Raw genomic sequence first — 22,517 nt, 5'->3', positions numbered from 1 at the left:
ACAAAAGTGATGACATTACAAAATGGCATACCAAGAAAATTATTTTTATATAATCATTATTTGATAATTATTGACCATTCAAATGTTGTAGTAAAATTAAAGGTATGTTATAGGAATTCTTACATTCGTCTATCACCGAAAAACTAGAGAAAAGAATTATTTTGAATTATATTTAGCCTAATAGGTTTACAGGCTATTTATAGGAATTTCACATTGTTAACAATTAGAAATTTTTGACCTAATGAAGCATTAATGAGAATCATGCATCAATTATTTTTCAAAATTATTGTTTTGATTAAAGTAACCTTTTAATACTTATCATTTTAGTTTCAAAATAAATTTTGAAAAGATATGGTCTATTTGAGAGAAAAATATTTCACATTTAGGTTAAAATATCTGCAAGCCTACAAAGAGCAAACTCGATGCGGACATTCACATTACCTACATCGTGGCACATGTACAAACCAACAATTGATTCCACAATTTCCTCAACAACGTTTGGATCAATTTCTCATTCAAAACTTTAAAATTATCGGATTTTTCTCAACATTACATAGGTTTAATGACATTAAAATGTTATGATTTGATAATCGGAAAAATTATGAGTCTTATTTTTAGATGCAGAAGGCAAAAATTCAATGATTCCAAGAAGGTGATTCTTGTCCTAAGTTATTTCAATCAACAGTTGCAGTTAAACGAAAATAACAACTAAACAACCAAAAATTAGCAAAAGACAGAAAAAAACGTACTACAAAAGTAGAGATAAACGTACCACAAAGGTAGAGGTAATTAAAATTATTCTTATTAAAAAACTAAAAAAAGAAAAGAAAAGAAAAGACTGCTGACAATCGACATTTAATATCAAAATCGGTGCCGCTGCCTACTAAACAAAATCAAAGAAGAAGAAATGATTTGATCTATAGAAAATGACACGAAAATTGATATATATAAATGTATAATGCATGATGCTATTATAAAGTATACCATAAAGCTATGTGATCAATTATGTTATATGTGTTATAGATATTAAAGTATTAATTAGTCTAATTCACGGTTTGTCGGTAGTCTTTCAGTAACTTGATTTTCTTTTGTGGTTCGTTTGTCGATGCGATCATATCTATTTGTATCTATATTTATTTGAGTTTCTTGGTTAGGTTTTAATCTTGTATGGTCTTTAGGTGATCTTTAGTTACTAGTTTTGTTTTAATGATTATGAAATATTTTACTAATTATATGCTTAGTTTATGATTATGATTATGAATTTTATTTTAATTGGAATATTTACTATTTGAATAAAAGTAGTGGATTCTCTAAAAGAAATTAAGATAGGCTTTCATACGTTGGTATTTTATTCGTCTGAAGAGAACGTTTGGTCAAAACCCTTTACCAGTCTGGTTCCCTTGCCGCCATTACTGCCTTCCGTTGATTAGCCTACGCTTCCTAGTACTATTGCTTATCTTATTTCCTCTAAAATCCCAGAACAGGACAGATGACTACTACTGGTACGAGAAATTCTGAGGGAAGACAGTTTTCAAAGAGGCGGCGACTGGGTAAACCTGGGGTCAGTTGGTCGGATCTCCCCCTCGACATCCTTGAACGTATAATTGGACGTTTGCCTTGGGTAGACCGAACCCGGATACGAGCAGTTTGCAAGACTTGGTCAGCCCCCAAACACTCATATTCCTGCCATTGGTGAACTCCCCTGGGCGATGAAGTTTTGTTGGGTTTTCGTTAATGCACGACCTTGTGCTTTGTGAGAAAGGGACCATCAATGGCAAGGTGAGTATGAAGAAGAGACTAGCAGCAAGTATCCAACAAAGAAAGTATCACACTTGTATATTGATTATGAAAAGAACTATGTATGTGTTGACGAAAACGGGTAAAGAAAACAAAAGAACACGAGAATTTTACAAGGTTCGGCAATGTGCTTACGTCCTCGGTGCCTAGGCGGCGCTAGAAGTTTTTATTCAATGATATTTTAGGTCTAGGTTACATCTCTATTTATAATAGAAAACCCTGGTACATAATGTATTTTTTGAAAAGATATGGTCTATTTGAGAGAAAAATATTTCACATTTAGGTTAAAATATCTGCAAGCCTACAAAGAGCAAACTCGATGCGGACATTCACATTACCTACATCGTGGCACATGTACAAACCAACAATTGATTCCACAATTTCCTCAACAACGTTTGGATCAATTTCTCATTCAAAACTTTAAAATTATCGGATTTTTCTCAACATTACATAGGTTTAATGACATTAAAATGTTATGATTTGATAATCGGAAAAATTATGAGTCTTATTTTTAGATGCAGAAGGCAAAAATTCAATGATTCCAAGAAGGTGATTCTTGTCCTAAGTTATTTCAATCAACAGTTGCAGTTAAACGAAAATAACAACCAAACAACCAAAAATTAGCAAAAGACAGAAAAAAACGTAGTCTAATACAAGAATCACCTGTCCTCTTTACTGGTATATTTATGAGCCATACCTAACAGTATGGAATACAAAACTTCTGCGGTTTATATACAGCTTCTAATGTCTAATACAAGCCTAACAGATTTCACAACTGATACTAACAACCCTAACTGCCACTAACAGCTTCAAGAAGCTCCTGACTACTTTACTAACAACACCATGCAAGCTAAAGCATGCATACGCAGCAGCACGGGCACCATTGTTGCTGACTCATCATGCTAACATGCTTCTTCATATGGGTGGGTGCTTTTCAAAGTTAGCGAATTTATTGAAGAAGAAAAAGGGTCCATCTTTTTGTACTCTCCTTTTACAACCGAGGTAATTAAGCTGCCCCATTTAGGGGAACATCCCACAATTCAGGTGGCTACTTTTGCCTTGAATGCAACATCTCCAAAATGTATCATCTTTCTTTTGTGGAATAAACATGGGAAATTTTATATAAAGTTTTGTTCTGAGGGTTATTGTTCATGGAAGACTTTTGAGTTTGATGGTTTTGATTGGCATCAGCATCAGCCCTTTTTCTCCTATGAAGGTTGACGCCCCATTCACCTCGCTCAATGGTGATAACTCGATAAGTTTTACATCACTCGAAGTGATCTTTGCTCTTAACCGTTGAGTTAAATCGAAAATTTATTAACATTCCATTAAAACTTTTATTTATACCAGTTGAAATTCTTCATAATAAATCATGTAAATTTCATAATTTTTAAGATTTTATAAGTTAATCATGATTTTATAAAAAATGTTACTTTTATACTTAAAATAAAAAGAAATTAATAAATTAATGATTAACGATGTGATTTAACCCAAGCATCAAGCTTGTTTGAGCTTCAGAGGTAAAGACACGCCTCAAGCCCTCAACTTCGTTGTTCATCTACTCCAAGCATTGAAAGATACAAGACTGAATGTTTTCTTAGACGAAGATACACTGAAAAAAGGAGTATCTTTCACATGCATTTTCTCAAGCAATCGTTGCCTCGAATCTCTCCGTCGACATCGTTTTATTCGTAGACTATGTTTCTTCGGAATCATGTTTGGCCGAATTAAAAGGACACTCAAGAGCATATTGTTCTTGTTATGTTTAACCATGTTAGTCCCTTAGATGTGTTGGCATCTTGCTGGGAGTTTCAAAACAACTTTTGATCACCATGAACTGAAAGGGCTAGATCAAACAATACGATGAAAACTCACCTTTGCTAAAGTCGGTAAATTAAAAGGATTGTATATTGCATGAGGTAAACCCTTATATGTATGTACGTGTTATATCCCATCTTCTTGTATTTGACTTTTGCTTTTCAATTATCATTTTTTGAAATTATTTCTTTGACATAAGATTGAGTAATCAAGAAAACACACATAAAAGCAGTTTTATTTTGTAATATTAAAATAGAGGGTTCCATACATGGCGAAGGCCTTAAAACACACACGAGTAGACGACTAGAAGTAGTGCATGGATAACTTTTATTCAGTTTCGATATGCGTTGGAGGTTTCAGCAGAGCAAACGGCCCTCGTTCGCTCATCAGCTCTATGGCTATTAATCGGGAAGTCTTGACGCTGCCTCTTCGCAATCTCACGATAGACCCTCATCCTCCGTCAGTGACCTCGACTTCATTACCGCCCTTTGCTCATGCTCCGGTCGGAATGAGATGCTCACTTCTTTGCTAAAGCTTGCTGACAAACCAGATCCAATACTTTCCACAACATTTACCCCGGCGTTTACGGCATTTGCAACACCTATGGCAATAATTGCTCCAGTTTGGATGGCACCCGTAACCGAGTGCAGGCAATCCATTATGGATCCAATAGAAATGCCCCTAGACTTGTAGTAAACTGGGAGTGGTATACCCTTCATTCTAGAAGGTCCAATTTGTTCTTTGTCTTTGTCAATCAGACCTCCACTGTGGCATGAATCTGATAGGATTGTGAAGCTTGTTCCTGGTTGTGGCTTTTGAATCAAGCGCCTCAAGTCCATGTCTGCACAACCATGATTAGATGTAATCATACATATATATAAACAACAAAAGGAAACACGCAATACAAAAGAAACCTACTGGTGATGAGGTTTAAATCACAAGGCACGATTGCTTCCTCTTCCTTGTAAGATTCGCCAAGTTCTAGGATGAAAGGGTTGTTCCATGTCCACTGAAGTTAAAAAACAGTACATCTCCTGCTACAGAATCATCCACCATCTCCTCCAGTGCAGCCATAATGTTTGCGCGAGTAGGCAAACGCACAGGCGATAAGCCTGGTTCATCGATCAAGTACATAACATCGTCTCGATGAAAGCCGAATTCGTTCGCGATGAAATTTTCCATGCTTGACACATCATTGATGCATCCTTGCAACCTGAGTTGGGTGCTTGGGTAGTTGCATCCGACCAGAACAGCTCGTTTTGGCCTCCTTACCTTACAATATTCCCACTACCAACCTACACATAGTTTCCGAAGCAAGTTTAAGAAAACCAATTCACATCACGAATAGAATAAGTTAGGTTTGGATGGTCGTCTTTATGATGGGCGAAATACTTGATCTCGATTACTCGACCAATGAATCAAATACCTATGGCTATATATTAATAAACAAATGTTAACTGTGTTCTAAAGCAAATCAAAGATTCACCCTGCAGCAAATGTTGGCTTTCGCTGTAAAGTCTCATGCAAGCTACTAAACATGAACAACAAAAAGCAGCAGCCGTTGCAGAAATTGCATTCGAGCAGCAGCATTCCTTTACTGGGGACTTACTCGTCGTCTTGGTCGAGTGGCTCGTTATCCTCGGCGAAAACCGTAGATCTTCCATCCCAATACAGCATACTTCCCCTGCAGCCGCCATTTTTCATTCAGAAACCATTTCCTTTATACATTCTGTATATCTGCAGGGGAAATAAGACCTACAGATATAATAAAACCGGTCCATCGTACGTATGTATCTCACGTGAAGGCATACACCGAACTCGACGGCTCAAAATCTGAAAACACACCAAGTCAAACACATAACATATCATATATGTGTATATGTTCTGCAATTCTAAAGAAGTTACCAATCTCTCCCTAATTCGGTTTCAATAGACATCCACAGCCTGTAGCCGATTGCAGAACCGACAGTTCCTCGGACTATCGAACCTCACATTGACACTACACATCGATGAACCGCCGAGACTACATTATAATTATCTATCCTAACTTTATATTCACACAACGAAAATGAGAAACGTCTTATGTTGCGCCAGCATCGCAGATGACTCCACCCTCCACCTCTCCGTCTTGCTCCACCACGTCTTGTACGTTAAAGAAATAAGTTTTGCAAAACATTCATCCATAGAAGAATTAGTATACATGCACACATACACAGATTAATAGAGGCCAAAGCATAAACACGAGTAAAGTTGAGTAATCAAAAATGTAATTTACCCTAACCAATAAATCAAGAAAAAATAGTTGTTTTGTTGGATGTATTTTTATATTACGCAAAGAGATGTTGGATTCTCAATGTAAAAGTCTGGGTTCAAATCCACATAAAGTAAGATAATATGAATATTTTTAATCACTTAATCAATCATCTTTTATATTTAGAGATATTTATAATAATATATTTTAATACATTTTTTAGTTAAATCTTTATTTTATCTAATAAAAAGAGGTAAAAAGACATCATAGATCCTTGCACTTTTGAAAAAAATCAATGTGACCCTTATTTTTTCTCTTAAAATAATCTTCTAACTAAAAAAATAAACTCAATACGATCCTTTTACCGCAGGTCCACGGAACATTTCACACATTTCCATTGTGCCATTGCCGACGTTCAAGCACAAGTAGGGTCAAGGTGAAACAGTTAAGGGGGGAAAGGGGATCATTGGCACCACACAATCCCAATGTATGATATTTCACATCAAATCTAAAGAGTTGCAATTTGAGGACCCTACCTTTTCGGCTAATTGGTGAAGCTAATTTAAGCCCACTTGTGAGGGCTCCTCCGTGACACTGTGATTAAAACAAAGAGAGAATCAAATGAGAGAGGACAAAAGAAGCCACCAAAAACCTTGCCCTGTCGGACATAAACTCTCTTCCAAGATAATTTAGAATTCTCCGATTCGATCTTATCTTAAGACATTTCAATTATATTTGAGATAAAAATTTTAAAATAAATTTTCATAATATTTCAAAATAATATAAAATTTCAGAGTTACAAATAAGGACTTAAAAATAGATATTATCTAGGGATGGGCATGAGACCCGAACCCGACCCGATCGGATTTTTTTATTAAAAAAATCGGGTTCGGGTCGGGTCGGATCGGGATTTTTTAAGTGTAATATTCGTGTCCGGTTCGGGTTTAGGGTAAAAAATCCGACCCGACCCGGCCTGAAAAAATATATATTTTTACCTTATATATTTAGAAATAATTACAATAATATCTCTCTATATATACTTTTTTTCAATTAAGTCATTGTTTTTATTGAATAAAATTTTTATTATTATTATTTCGGATCGGATCAAATTTTTAAGTTATATGTCGAGTCGGGTTCGGGTCGGATGAAACCTTGTTTTGGTCGGGTCGAGTCGGGTCTCGGGTGGAGGCTCTCTTGTTTTTGGGTCGGGTCGGGTGGACCAAAAACCCGACTCGGCCCGACCCATGCCCATCCCTAATATTATCCAAGTGGAGCATTTCACTTCATTGTAGGGTTCAATGTCATCTTTTTTTCCCTCTCTTTCTTATGAAGAAAAAGAAGAGAAAAATATGAAATAGTTCATAGATAAGCATGCCGTACATGATGGACATGTTCCAAACACACAACCCCCATCACACACACTCATTCTCACAAGGTTAATTTGATCGTATGTTCTCGAACTATGACTCAAATTTTGAATTGATTCTTAAGTCGTAGTTTTTATTAATTTGTTACATATAGATTGTTGAATTATATATATATATATATTAATTATCGGCTTATAAATTGAAAATTTTCTATTTATGGGATTTAATAGTAAGGTTTAATGATGTATTCAATTGGACAATTTTGTCAGTTTTGATCACAGTACGAAGAATTAAACTCATCAAGTAGTCTCAGGGGTAAAAAGGATTGTCGTTCTTTTTAAAGGTCCCGAGTTTAAGCAGTTTTGTTTGCATGGTGTGTGTGCGTGTCAATATGTTAAAAAAATTATGAACAAATATTACATTGTAATCATCTCAAACTATTAAAAAATAAAAAAATACGAAGAATTAAAGTAAAATAAAATACTAACTTGTTAGTTTTGTTAAAGTAAACAGATGATATTGATAATTAGACCACTATAAATTGAATTGGAGCTCTCACCAATAAATTTCCTCCAATTTATATCCGCACAATTCTCTTTGTTTTCCATTTCCTATTAGCATTGCAGTTAATGCTTTTGCCGAGGGGCCCTTTATATTTTGTCAAATGACATTTTAAGTCCTTATCAATTTAAATACTGATCAAATTAAATTTTGACATCCCCTCAACTCTTGATTTAACTATTTTCTAGACCTTCTTACTTTTAAAATTAAACAATTTGATATGTCTCAATGTTTGGTATTAGTACCATCTCTGTCATTCGTACTTCAATTACTTCAATGAACCTATAAAAATTTAAAACAAAAAAGAATAAAGTACATTAAAAGCCACTGAGCTATGTAAAAATAATCTTTCTAGTTAACAATCTTTCAAATATTATAAAACAGTCCTAAAACTTCCTAAATAGTTAAAAAATGATCATTAAATTTTCTCGAACTCTTCCAAACATGGATTTAAATAGCAGTCCGGTATTGAAATAGTGATTGTTATATAGTGACACAAACCAAATGACCTCAGTGGTAAAGGAATTATTGTTATTCCTTGAGGTCTCATGTTTGAGCACCAGGAATTCCAGTGGAGTGAGCCTTTAATGTCAAATGATTGAGAGTTATCTTTGAACATATATTGTTTTGTATTTATCGCAGATTAATAAAAAAAGGACTGTTATATAGTGGTAAAGGTGTTGTTTGAAATAACTCAATATAACCTGCTACTTCGTCAAGTGCGATAAATGTAACACGACTGCAACCGCAATTTAAATCCCTAGTTACAAAATATTCTTTGAACTTGTTGAATTATTACAGAATGGTCTTTAAACTTGTCAAAATGTATTGCTAATTTAACGTTGCAGGGACCCTTTTGTAACCATTTAGAACATTTAAGAACCATTATACAGCATATGAAAGTCACTGATAAGGAAGATCGTATTTATATAGTTTAGTGACATCTGGTGTACTTTGCCCTAAAAACTAAAATCCTTGATGAAATGACAGCCGAATGATGGCCAACACATGATTTTTCATTTGACCAATAAAAAGTTGAAGAAGATATCACACCAATTAGCATCTAAAAATATGAACATCGCAGCCATTATTAGCTCAATCAACAGTGCCTCAATCAAAGATATTGCCCAATAAAAACCAAGGCTCATTCTAGACTTTGTTGGTTCATTATCGAAAATGGACAACTGTCACCAAAGCTTGCCTTGGCGTGGTTTCAATGGTGCAACAAGCAATGGATCTTCTTCTTTCATGGAGCCATGGCCAATCGAGCCTCATTTCTCAGCTTCGAGCTCGGTCCAGTGCCACGGTTTACCTCCGTCGACGACGACCGATAAGGACACGACAGTTTCCAAGAGCCATAGCGAAGCCGAGAAGCGGCGGAGGGATCGGATTAACGCACAGCTTGCAGCTTTGAGGAAACTGATTCCCAAGTCTAACAAGGTATGGCTTGCAGAAAATTTAGCCTTGCTGGAAACTGATATTTAGATCAATTCTTTGTGTTGGTTAAATCATAGCTTTGGTACCTCTACATTGCTCAATTTTATAATTTAGTCACTGTGATTTGACATAATTTGGTCTATCTACTTTTATAACATCACTAATTAGTTCAAATCGTGAAGTATTTCATAATGTTGGAAACTATTATTTAGATCAATTCTTTGTTGTTGGTCAAATTATAGTTTTGGTACCTCTACCTTGTTCCATTTTAGAATTCAAGTCATTATGGTTTGACATGATTTAGTCTATCTATTTTTATAATAGGGTAAGCTATGAACTTAGTACCTAAACTATCATTTTTGATCCATTTTAGTTGGTTTTTGTTTCATTTTAGTACCTCGCCGTTAAAAACTTAACGTGTTTAGTACCTAAACTATCCGTTTTGGTCCGTTTAATACCTAAACTTTCAAGTTTTTTCCCAAAATTTAACATTAATTTTTTAATAAGGATACTAAAATGAAACAAAAACTAAACTTTAGGTATGATTTTGAAAAAAATTAAAAGCTTAGGTACTAAAACAGATCAAAAAATATAGTTTAGGTACTAAACTTATAATTTTCCCTTTATAATATCACTAATTAGTTCAAATAGTTAACTTCATAATGTTGAAAGCCAGTGTTTAGATCAAATCTTTCCTGTTGGTCAAATTGTGGTTTTGGTCCCTATACTAACTCAATTTTGTGATACTCTATTTTCATTTGATGTTTTTTGTTCTTTTTACTTCTATAAAATCATTAGTTAAATAATAGTCCACTATTTTCATTTAAAATGTTGATGTAGAATTTCTTTTTTTAAAAATACTCTTTCAAGTCATCATTACTTTAATTAGAATACTTCTAATTGTTAACTACATGGACTAACTAATGAAATTATAAAAGTAGACAAGCTAAATTATGATAAACTAAAATATGACTGAATCTCAAAATTGAGCATGGTAGAGGGACCAAAACTGAAATTTGACCCTTTTTTTGTTCAGATGGACAAGGCAGCATTGTTGGGAAGTGCAATAGAGCAAGTCAAGGAACTAAAGATAAAGGCAACGGAAATCGGCAAAGCCTTCACTATACCGACAGAGTCCGACGAAGTGATGATCGATTGCGACATCTCGGAAGACAAGATGCTCATCAGGGCTTCGGTGTGCTGCGATGATCGGCCAGAAGTGTTTGCGGAGCTGATCCGAGTGCTCAAAGAGTTGAGGTTGAGCATCGTTGACTTCGAGATTACGAGTATTGGTGGAAGGATCAAAAGCGAATTGATCGTTTCTGATAACAAGAGTGATAAAGAGGGTGTTGAGGTTTCGATGAGCACACTGAAACAGTCGTTGAATGTGGTTGTGAACAGGATTAACGCTTTATCGTCGGATGCATCCAAATCCAACTGTCGGATAAGAAGCAAAAGACAAAGGTTGTTCTTGCCTTCCCACTTCCCTCAATGAACAAATTATATTCGAGTAAACTACAAATGTTATCACCCATTAATGTACTTCTCGTTACTCTTATTTTAATAATCAAAATTTATTAAATTTTAATTTATTTATTAATTTTTAATTCTTATTTTAATCACTCGCCATTAAATAATAACAAATATAAAATAATATCGTTCAAAGATAACTCTCGACCACAATATATTATACGACAAAACACAATAGGTTCATACAATCAAAAAGACTAAAATATAAAAGTTGTAAGTTCATGGACCTTACTGAAAATTTTGACTAAATGTTGGTAGTCCCAAATGTAAATTACCCATTTCACTTAAAACATGCTGAACCAGCCAGAATTAATCAAATCCATCACCATAATTATCAATGCAATGATCTAAGCACATTTGCAATTGAAATTCTCAGAGCAAAAAGGCCATCAAAAACCCAGATCTTCAAGCAAAAACTCTTCAACGTTAATCCAGAAAATGAGACGGGTTCAACAAAAACACAAAATCTAAGCCATGAAAACGAAAAACGAGGACATTAATCCATCAAACAAGTAGCTGTGGAGAAAGAAATCAAAAGGACTACTTAGATCTTTGCCTCATCTTTTTTCTCTTCCTCTTCAACCTTCTCATACGCTTCTTCTTCCACTGCCAATGACCCAAAATAAATAAACCATTTCTCGACATAAAAAACAATGAAAATTACGAAAAAGAACCCAGATTAATGGAGATTTTCTTTTACCTTAGCTCGCATGGTCAAAAAGCTTTGGAATCGGCTTCCTTTTCTGGGTTGTTCTTCGACTGAGACTTCGGCGAGATTGATGAAGGAAAAGAATCGGCTTTGAGTTTTTATATATTTGTAAGTGTAAAGTCCTAATGCCTGAAGGCATCTATGCAGTAGGCACTTGGCAATAGGGATGGCGATGGTTAGTGTTTTTGGGTTATCCGATTCGACCCGAGAAGAAAGGGTCTTTCACCCGTGACCTGACCCGAAGAAATTAAGATTTCACCCGACTCGATCCGACTCGAAATAATTAAAAAATATATTTTTATTCAATAAAAATAGTGATTTAATTGAAAAAAAATATATATATATAGAGGGGTAATATTATAATTATCTCTAAATATATAGGTAAAATTATATATATTTTTCGGGTCGGGTCGGATTTTTTTCACCCTAAACCCGACCTGAACAGTGCATTAAAAAAATCCGACCCGACCCGAACCTAATTTTTTTTAAAAAAAATCCTACCCGATCGAGTCGGGTTCGGGTTGAATTGTCATCCCTACTTGGCAATACCTTAACAATTGGGCCACTAATTTATATTATATATTAGGTCAAGCAAACTTAAGCCCAGTTTTTTTTTTATTAATTTGGCAGGAAAGGAAGGCATCATAGGTATCATTTGAAAGAAAGAAAAAATCAACATGAACCTTGTATTATTATTTCTATGTGATTCTGCAATTTAGATAAAAACTAAATATGATTTTTTTTAATTAGTATTTTTTTGTTGTTGATCGTTACGATGTTAATGTGACAATTCATAGTGCTGACGTGGTGGTCCAGTTATAAAAGTTCATCTGTCATATTTGAGTTACTAATTTAGCTCACCTACGATATTATCCATCACGTTATCAACCACCGTGGACTGTTATGTCAATATCGTGAACCGCCACGCTAACACCGTGAATCGCCACATCAACACTGTAACGATCATCAACGAAAAACGTTTATCAAAGGCCACGTCAAGTTTATTTTCTGAATTAAAAATCCACATTGAGATGAAAATAATACGATAGCCACAATAATTTTTCAAAAAAGCAGAGGAACTTCTGATACCATTTTACCTATTAATTTCTATATCTTTAAATACAACATATGAATATGCGTAGGTAGATATTTATTTTTCAGATTCTATCATTATTAGAAGGTAATATTTGTATTTTTTTTTAAATATAGGTAAATTAACTCATATATTTAAATTATTTTAAAAAATAACATTCTCTTTATTATTAGAATCGTTCTTTAAATTCTGTTGATACATATAAAAGTAAGTAAACATATATGGAAATAAGTAAAACATTAAAAGACTAAATGTAAATAAAAAATCAATTATGTTTTAAAAGATAATACTTTAAAATTTTTATAAATTGATATTTTTATTTATATAACATAAAATTAATAACAATAAATTTTACATTAAAATAAAGATTGGTAGATTAGAAGTAAAATACGATAAGTCTAATTTATAATGTTTACGTATTTTATTGATTTAGTTATTTTTTAAAATTAAATTTAAAAAGTAATTTGATCTCAATCTTTTAAAAGAAATTAAATAACTCACTTTTCAAGAAAATTTTGATTAAAATATATTTTTAACGTATGAATTTTGGGTAAGCACACAAATGGTCTCCCGATTATAAGATATTGTTTTATTGAGTTCTTTGATAATTAAAAGTTACAAAATAGGCCTATGATTATAGGAAGTTTCTTTATTGAGTCCTTTGACTATTAAAAGTTACAAAATGGTCACTCGACTATTCATTATGTTTCAAACTAGTCATTTTCTATTAAAAAATTAACTTTCGTTTGAGTTGCACGTTTATATGTTGACTGAGATATGATATTCATTTGAGATTATTATATTAGATTTTATCATATCTCAATCAACAAGTTAACGTATAACTCAAACTATTGTCAAGATTTTAACAGACAACGATGAGTTTGGAACATATATAGATAGTCGGGTGATTATCTTGTAATTTTTAATAGTCGAGGGACTCAACAAAGCAACTCCCTATTGTCGGGGGACCATTTTACAACTTTTAATAACCAAAAAAATCAATAAAATATTATACTATAGTCGATGGACCATTTTTCACTAAATATTTTTTTAGAAAAAATAAAATAGTAAATTTAATCCAAAATCAAAACAATCACCACGAGTTGCTTGCATATGAATAGGGGACAATTTGTAATGGATAATCTAGGTATCCATTACCATCTCCTTTTCTTGAATTCAAAAGACCTCCACCGTGAATTAAGAAGGACTTCTTAGTAGCTAAGTGTTTTTTTTCTCTTTTCAAGGTCTTAATGGTTAAGTGTTAAATTATTATTTTTATTTTTTATATGTAGTAAAGTGCTTCTCTTTCTTTAAGAATGATAGTCACTTTCATACCATTTTTATTTTATCTATATTAATTATTAAAATTTTAATTACATATGATATCATATATTAATCACATAAAACGATTAGACAATTTAGACCAAGTACTGTTTTTCTTAACTCGTCGTGCCGTTAAGATTCGAACTTCTGATCTTCCTTAAAAGATCTAATCTCTCATCTAATACCGACTCCGACCCACTATTAATAATATATTTATTGTTTTATTGTGTGATAAAACGCAAGATATTGGTACAACTTTACTAAAACAAAGTTGAAAAAAAGGTTCAACTTTTGGAAGATTGCCAAATCAAAACTCCACCATGCTCCCACTTAAAGGTGGTATTTCCTCTCTTTGTTGAAGACTAAGTGGTACATGGAACTAATAATGTGATAAGACATACATCGGTTCACTAGATGTTTGAACTACCGAACAATGATATTGGTTCTTTCTTATGTCTTGTATCAGTGTCCAATGTTAGCAATTAGTGGACAATCCATCAACTTTTTTATGTTTGTTTCTTACGTCTATGTTTGATATATTAATTGTTTATTCGGTAATTTATAATAGGGTAAATCACGCGTTTAATATCTAAACTATCGATTTTGATTCCTTTTAATACATAAACTTTCAATATTTTCAAAATCATATCAAAAGTGTTTGTTTCATTTTAGTACCCGCTGTTAAAAGCTTTAGTTTTTATTTCATTTTAATACACTCATTCAAAATTTAACATTAAGTTTCGAAAAAAATTGAAAGTTTAGGTACTAAAACGGACCAAAATTGATAGTTTAGATACTAAACACGTTAAGCTTTTAATAACGGGGGTACTAAAATGAAATGAAAACTAAACGTTAGATATGATTTTGAAATTTTTGAAAGTTTAGGTACTAAAACATATCAAAACTGATAATTTAAGTACTAAACGTGTACTTTATCATTTATAATATGATATACGTGAATGAAAACATGATTATATATTACAGCGACAAATATAAATAATAATAATAATAATAAAATTAAAAACGGGAGGTTGGGATTTAATTAGTTGAAGTTTGAAATTGATAGGATCCAAAGAGTATTTAAACAAAAACAATGAGAATATTCCTCATTTTGCCAAATACCAAAATTGATAGGGACTTAAGAAGTATTTAAACCGATAATGGGAGTCAAAGCTTAATTTACCTAGATTCAAAACTAATAGGGACCTAGGAAGTAATTAAATCTAAAAATTTAGAAGGGGCGTACTTAATTTATATAATTTCAAAACCCTTAAGGACCTAAAATATAATTAATTCTAAAAATTTTGGGAGTCATGGCCCCTCCCACAATATATATTATAAAAAAATCACATAGATTTCATTTTTCTCAAAAAAAAAATTGTTTATCTCCTGAATTAATAATTATACATGTTTTTCATTTTGCTACATAAAATATAATTTTCTTGGAGTTTATTTCCCAAAAAAGTTGTCAATTAAAAATAACTTGTGTCATCATGGACGGACCCATGAATTTGTTTCAGGGGTATGAATATAAAAAAGTATATTAAAATTTTAGAGAATGCGAGATTATAAAATCTCAGGGTACAAAATTAAATAATTCATATGAAGTATAAAGAAAATATTTAAAATACAAAGAAATTTAAAATTTTTAAAGAGTGCGAGAGTGCCCTAGGTCCCTTCGGTCCGATCCTGTGTGTCATAATTATTTTTTAAGAGAGAATAACGATACAAAAACAATGATTCAAATATCAAAAGAATGTAATAATAATGAATAGAATTGAAACATGAGATCGTGAATAAAGCCTATAACTTATTAGTGTGAATGCATTAGGTATAAACCTTTGGTGATTACTTATCCATTGTATTTGATCAGTCAACTTCCTATATGTCTTAGTTCATTCCCTAAGACTAATTTACAAAATATCTTAGCCTATCAAAAATGACGTAAACTTAGATGGATCAAAAGAGTTGTTGTATCTCAATATATATATATATTTTTTATATTTTTATTAATAATTATATTTTTATTAATAATTATATTTTTATTAATAACTTCTTAAAAATTTACAACCCTAATGTAAAAGGTTGTTCTCACCCTGCATCTTATAACTGACTTTTTTCTAATTCAAATATCACATAACTTAAAAGAAAGTTAATTTTTTTTGTTGAGAAATGTTATACTAAGATGTAAATGGGGTTTTTTAAAGGGTTTATAACTAGGGATGGGCATGTGACCTGAATTTGATGGGTTTCGACCCAACTCGACTCGATCGGGTCGAATTTTTTTTTAAAAAATTGGGTTTGAATCGGGTTAGGTCGAGTTTTTTAGAGAATAGGTTCAGGTCGGGTCTGGTTCGGGTTTAGGGAGAAAAAACTCAACACGATCCGACTCAAAAAATAAATATAAAAATACCTTATATATTTAGGGATAGTTGCAAGAATACCCCTCTTTATATTATTTTTTTCAATTTAGTCCATATTTATTAAATAAAATTTATAATTTTACAGGTCAGGTCGGAGTCGGGTTTTATCTTAGAAGTCGGGTTGGGTTTCGAGTTGGGTGGAATTACTTTAAACTCGGGTCGAATCGAATTTCAGGTGGAGGTATAAATTTTTAGGTCGGGTCGGGTTATCCGAAAACCCAACCTATGCCTATTCCTATTTATAACATACTTTTAAAAATAGTATTTTTTAGTCATCGACTAGTACAAGACAATATTTGTCTAAAGATAACTCTCAATTATTTGATATTGAATGATAGCACCACTAACATTTTGATGCTCGAACCTGAACCTCAAAGAATAACAATAATTATTTTATCATCGAGATCGTTTGATTGGTGTATATTATTTAAGAATGCTCTTATCTAAAAGGGTTTCTTTTGTTGATTTAAACATGGAATGACCTAAAACATAAACTTTTGACACCTTATCGAAACAACATCAACAAATTGAAAGGAGGATCAAAAGAAAAGAAGCATGAATTTGATTTCTTCACTCAACAAATAAACATATTCCTTTTCATTAGAAAAAGAAAAACAAATAATTGGTTGAGCAAAATTCATCAAGCACTTGGCAGTCTAAAGCACACACAAAAATCAGTGTGAACTGATGCTTTACAACAAGGATCAACGTCATTTACAAATATAATTCAGACAAAAAAATATTCATTCAATCTTTTTGTCGTCACTGAGTTACGATAACTTGAAGCTGCTCTGGTTCAGGCTCAACTCGGAGAGAAGCTCTGCAAAGCGGGCAACTGGACTCAGTACTTAGCCACCGATCGACACACTCGGGATGATACGAATGCTTACACGGCGGCAAAACCTTAACTTTCTCGCCGTCTTCGAACACTCCGAGGCAGATGCAGCACTCGCTCTGAGTCGCCTCCTCGAGCGAGAACATAGTCACCGGCAAAGCGTTAATGAAAGCGGCGTCGAGTCCTCGCGGCTGAGAGTCGGGTAGCGCGTGAGAGGTAGGGGAAGGCGCGTGACGCCTGAAACTGCAGACCCATCGGGCGTAAACGAAGATGAGGGCGAAGATGAGGGTGACGAGGATGAGGACGACCATGAAGAAGAGGGTTCGGCCATGGATTTGGAAGTGACGGTCTTCGAGCTCGGCGACGTGCCAGTGGAAAGGGCGGGAGTGTTGTGAAGAAGCCATTGAAGGAGAAGGAGAAAGGGTGTTTTCGAAGGAGGTTTTTTTATAGCGGAGGAAGAAGAAGCATGTCCGGTAGTTGAAATGGGACAGTTGGGGGAGGAGGATCTTTGTCCCCAAGTGTTGCTTTTATAGTTGCGGGTGCAGGTTTTACGGTTGAAAATGAACTTACAATTAAAGTGGACACCATTACTTTAGTATTTATAAAAGGATACCAATTTCTAAAGCTTTAAGCTCTATCCTAAAACATTACAACTTTTTTAAAATAGGGTAAAGTACAGAAATGATCTATCGACTATAGATCATACTTTATTAAGTATTCTAACTATTAAAACTTATAAAATAGTCCCTTCATTATAGGATATTGATTTTTTAAGTCCATTGACTGTTAAAAGTTACAAAATGATCACTCGACTATTCATTGTGTTCCAAACTTATCATTTTTCCTTAAAAAAATTGATGGTAGTTTGAGTTGGACATTAATTAACCTACCGATTGAGATATGATAGTCATTTAAGATTCTGAGTTCATACTATATCATATCTCAGTAAGTAGGTTAACGTCCAACTCAAACAACCATCAATTTTTAAAAGAAAATGACACAATGAATAGTTAGGTGATCATTTTATAACTTTTAATAGTTGAAGGACTTAAAAAAGTAATACCCTATACTTGAAAGACCATTTGTGTACTTTATCCTTTAAAATACTACAACTTCATTTAGCTACAATCCCAATACTTTTTTACAATAAATAAGCAACTGTAGTTTCATTTATACTTCAGTCGTATTTCAAAGTAAAAACTGAATTTATTTAGTTATAATTAACAGTTGAGGGCTTATTATAAATAATATTTAAATGGTCAAGACTCGAGAGTTTATTCAAGTACTCAAAAAATATACGAGCTTATCTAAGCAAAATGGCCAAAGTTTAGAGGGTTCTTTTTAATTTATTTTAGGCTTAAAGAGTATTAAAAATCAATAAGATTTTGCGCAAATCAAATTATCTCAGTGGTTAAAAGAATGGTTGTTATGTGTAGATGTCACATATTTGAGCACTAACGACGGTAGTCAGAGTGGTTAAGCGCTTATTATAAAATGATTGAGAGTATTTTGAAAAAATATTATATTATAATCATCTTAGCTTAATTTTAAAAAATCAATTAAGATTTTAAACCCAATTATATTTATATATTTTAAAATTTCATCGATTCACTCATTTAATCGACATTCATCGTCAAACTGAATATTTTCTTTTATTAATTGATGTCACATGTTTTATCACAATGTTATCAAGTAATATTTTTAGAAATTTAGCATTTTTTTAGAAAAAATTAAAATTATTTTATAATTTTGATGATTTTTAAAAAAATCTATAAATTTCATATGATAGAACTACAATGTGCTATGTGACAATAATTTATTGGGAAAAAACTAGTAAGACTTAACGACCAAAATTATCTAAATAGTTTAATTAATTCAGTTTCTCAATTTGAGGACTTAATTGATTTAATTTATCGATTAAAAGATCCAATTTGAATATATTATTATCTATTCAGAATCTCTCTTATCCATTAACAATGTACACACACTATATATATGTAACTGCTCAAACTTGAGACTTCTAGAAAGAACAACACCCACTTTAAACTTTAATCACTAAGGTCACCTAATATATTCAATTATTTTCAAAATTCTAAAAACTTTATCGACCTTAACATTTAATTTATGATTATCTAATGATACTCATGGTAAATAACAACTCAACCAACGGGTTGATTCAAGTGACAAGCATCTTGATATCGCTTAAGCATGTCTCGAGTTGGAGTCTTTGTAAATGTAGAAAATCCCGCTGAGAGACTCACCCACCAAAACCATATATGTGACCTGAATTAGTCAAGACAAAATCTTAAGAACCGACAAAGAAACCAAAAAGGATAATTAACAACTTACTAATAATACATATGTTGAATATTTTATGGATTGGTGTGGGTTTTTCTCCTTCCTTTTTTTTTCCTCTTTTTTCCGATTCATGTAAAACATAAAATGAACCTTCCTTTGTTGACAGCAGAAGAATACATCCCAATAAGGTAAATATATATATATATAGTTGGGTTGTGAGTGTTTAGATAGAAACTAAAGTTTATTAAATTGAAATATCTTAGAAGTTGTAGTTCAAATGACTTTAAACATATTAATTTTTTAATTTAATAATTTTAAAAATATAAATAATTTAAAGATTCTATAAAATTATTGGGTAAATTAGGTGTTTAGTATTTATATTATCAGTTTTGATCCGTTTTAGTATTTAAAATTTCATTTTTAAAAAAAAGCATACCTAATTTTTTTTTTCATTTTATTCAAAATTTAACTTTCATTTTTGGGAAAACATTGAATGTTTTTAACAATTGGACTACAATGAAACAAAAATTAAACATTAGGTATGATTTTTAAAAAATTGAAAGTTTAAATACTAAAACGGATTAAAACTTATAATTTAGGTACTAAATGCAAAGTTTACCCAAAATTATTTTGTTGGAACTCATGGTTCACTTTGTAATATCCTACTTCTTTCAAATGATTTTTAATCTTAACAAATTTGACTTAGAAGAGATTGTGAAGATTTTGCTTAGAAGTGAAAAATAATGTTGGTGGGAAAGTAAATAACTAATAAGAAATGTTACTAGGAAATTAAAGGGTGCCATTAAGTAAGGCAATGGAATGAATAGAAGGACAAATTTTGCTTTGGGGTTGGAGATCAAGTCAGATTATTCTTCAAGGGATAGGAAAAGGGAAATGCTCAATAAATAACAAAAAAAAAAACGTGACATGTGTTTTTTAACGATTGTTATATTTCAAAAATAGAAAAGTTTAAATTTGGACCTCAAAGAATAACAACTCTTTTACCACGATCTAGTATTCCTAATACCTGAACTCAAGATTTCAAGAAATAACATTACTAAAATCGTTTGATTCGTGCTAAGCAGCAAATATGAAAATTATACAGACAAATATGGATAGTCGTTTATACAAGATACCCCAGTCCGCTCTCGATCCATCCCTTCGCTCAAATGCATTGGAAAAGAAATGGATCTAGTAATGAAAGTTGGGAGATTCACACCCAAATTTATTGCTTTATTGCATTCAATCATATTCCCAACACAACCCACATTAGCCTTAAACCCTAAATGGAAGTTGATCAACTTTCCTTCCACCAGAACCCCACAAAGTAATTAAGCAATATAGTGTAGATATAAAGCCATGGCCTTTGCCTTGTATACCTTGAAAATCTCTCAAAGGCAGTGTAGAGACAAAACATGCAACTATTTAATGTACTGAAAATGAAAGCAATCTCTCTTCCTTGCACTTTCTCTTGTAGATATATAGAACCCTAGAAATTAATACCCACACCTCCTATTCTTATCCTTTGATTCTTCATCTTCAGATCCTTTGAAATTCTCCATGGAAACTTGCATGCAAAACTGCGAGAAGACAGTGTAAAGGGGAAGTACCCCTAAAAGAGAACAGCTTTTTAATTTGTTTTTTCAAGTCCCTCAAAAATCAAAGATTAAATTAGGATCCATGTAATCCCAGACGAAAGATGGTGGATATTCATCAGTATCATTTGTTAACGGCCAAATAGATGGGGATCCGGATCCAACTGTTAAACCCGGATCCGGACCAACTGGTGCAACCGTGGTTTGAGCCGATAGAGACAAGCTCGAACCGACGGAACCCACCAGTGAGTTGACATCCTCGTACAAAGAACCTTGTTGTTGCTGTTGCTGTTGAGGGTTAGGGTTATTCGAGTAGGAGGTTGTACTTGTCACTGTCGGGTCACTAGGGTTAACAATGACACTAGGTTCAATTTCTTGCACCACATGCAACTGGGGGTTTCGTACCATGGATGGGTAAACCAGAGAGGGTGGATAAACCCCATAAGGCATAAACCTAGACGAAGCCATTAAAGAAGCTTGGTGGGTGCTAGGGTTTGAGTAGCTAAAAGAAAAACCCGAAGGTCGAGGAAGCAAAGGCCGTAAAGTTTGAGTCGACGAAGAAAAAGAAGAACTCGACGAAGAAGAACCACGAGACGAGGAAGACGAAGAGGAGACCGAGGGTTGGAGATTGAGCTGAGCCTTGGAACCGTAGAGTATAATAGCAGCACGATCGTAGGCTCTAGCCGCTTCCTCAGCTGAAGCGAAAGTCCCGAGCCATTTCCTGGTTCGTTTACGAGGCTCACGGATCTCAGCCACCCATTTACCCCAACTCCTTTGCCTTACGCCTCTATATCGAAACTTGTTATTATCAGGTCCACCTTTGCCTTTACACTTCCTTGTACCATTACTGCTGTTGTTGTTGCCGCCTGGAGGGTTCGTATTGGTGCTGGTTTTAGTGTTTTCAGACTCTGTGGTGGTGGTGGTTTTAACGGTGGCGATGGGGTCTCGAGGAAGGTGAACCAAAGAAGAGTGGTGGTCATGATGGTCCATAGAGATTGTTTTAAAAGGGAACAAAAAACAAACCCGCCTCGTTCTTCGGTATTGATTAGTCCAACAGTGGGAAAAGGGTGAAGCTGTGTTTTGATTTGGATATCATCAACTGTTAATGGTGGATGAGGGCGGTGGCTCTTTTTGATGTTTAAGGGAGAGAAAGAGAAAGATTTCTCAATAATGAAAGCAGTTGACAGAAGCTTTTTGTTTGGGAATTCGGAATCATTTAATTTTTATTTATTTGAGAAAATGTTGAGATTTTTCTTTTGCATGTCCCATAAGTATCGTTAAACATTTTAATATTAAATAAAAAAACCTAAAATATCGAAATCACGAACCAAAATATTTTGATAATAAAAGAATTATTATTAATTCTTAAGAATTCGAGTTCGAACATCATAAATTTTAAAATTTTCAAAAATATAAATATTTAATATCAAATGGTTAATATAATGAGTTATTTTTGAACATATATCCTACGATACTTAAC

The 22,517-nt window shown here is 33.0% G+C and overlaps 3 protein-coding genes across 3 annotated transcripts; 1 reads left to right on the top strand and 2 right to left on the bottom strand.

Moving 5' to 3' along the window:
* The first annotated feature begins 8,896 nt into the window (after nt 1-8,896).
* LOC120200612 (transcription factor bHLH51-like) lies at nt 8,897-10,737 on the top strand. Its single transcript, XM_039201413.1, has 2 exons — nt 8,897-9,234; nt 10,268-10,737. The coding sequence occupies exons 1-2, from the start codon at nt 8,971-8,973 to the stop codon at nt 10,724-10,726; spliced, it is 723 nt and encodes a 240-aa protein (XP_039057344.1). The 5' UTR covers nt 8,897-8,970; the 3' UTR covers nt 10,727-10,737.
* A 6,305-nt stretch (nt 10,738-17,042) lies between these two features.
* On the bottom strand, nt 17,043-17,652 carry LOC120200594 (RING-H2 finger protein ATL66-like). The gene has a single exon (XM_039201395.1). It carries the CDS (start codon nt 17,546-17,548, stop codon nt 17,072-17,074), a length of 477 nt encoding a protein of 158 aa, XP_039057326.1. The 5' UTR covers nt 17,549-17,652; the 3' UTR covers nt 17,043-17,071.
* Nucleotides 17,653-21,094: 3,442 nt separating this feature from the next.
* Nucleotides 21,095-22,027, bottom strand: LOC120200600 (ethylene-responsive transcription factor ABI4-like). The gene has a single exon (XM_039201398.1). It carries the CDS (start codon nt 22,025-22,027, stop codon nt 21,095-21,097), a length of 933 nt encoding a protein of 310 aa, XP_039057329.1.
* Nucleotides 22,028-22,517: the final 490 nt, after the last annotated feature.

This window comes from Hibiscus syriacus, unplaced genomic scaffold, assembly GCF_006381635.1.
Source record: "Hibiscus syriacus cultivar Baekdansim isolate YM2019G1 unplaced genomic scaffold, ASM638163v2 tig00006230_pilon, whole genome shotgun sequence".
Classification (NCBI taxonomy): Eukaryota; Viridiplantae; Streptophyta; class Magnoliopsida; order Malvales; family Malvaceae; genus Hibiscus; species Hibiscus syriacus.
Note: the sequence above shows the minus strand (reverse complement) of the source record. Positions and strands in the feature narration are given on the sequence as shown.

Coding starts and splice junctions, on each gene's coding strand:
- LOC120200600 (XM_039201398.1), bottom strand. CDS start 22,027: ATGGACCATCATGACCACCACTCTTCTTTGGTTCACCTTCCTCGAGAC.
- LOC120200594 (XM_039201395.1), bottom strand. CDS start 17,548: ATGGCTTCTTCACAACACTCCCGCCCTTTCCACTGGCACGTCGCCGAG.
- LOC120200612 (XM_039201413.1), top strand. CDS start 8,971: ATGGACAACTGTCACCAAAGCTTGCCTTGGCGTGGTTTCAATGGTGCA. Junction 9,235..10,267: donor TGATTCCCAAGTCTAACAAG/GTATGGCTTGCA, acceptor TTTTTTGTTCAG/ATGGACAAGGCAGCATTGTT.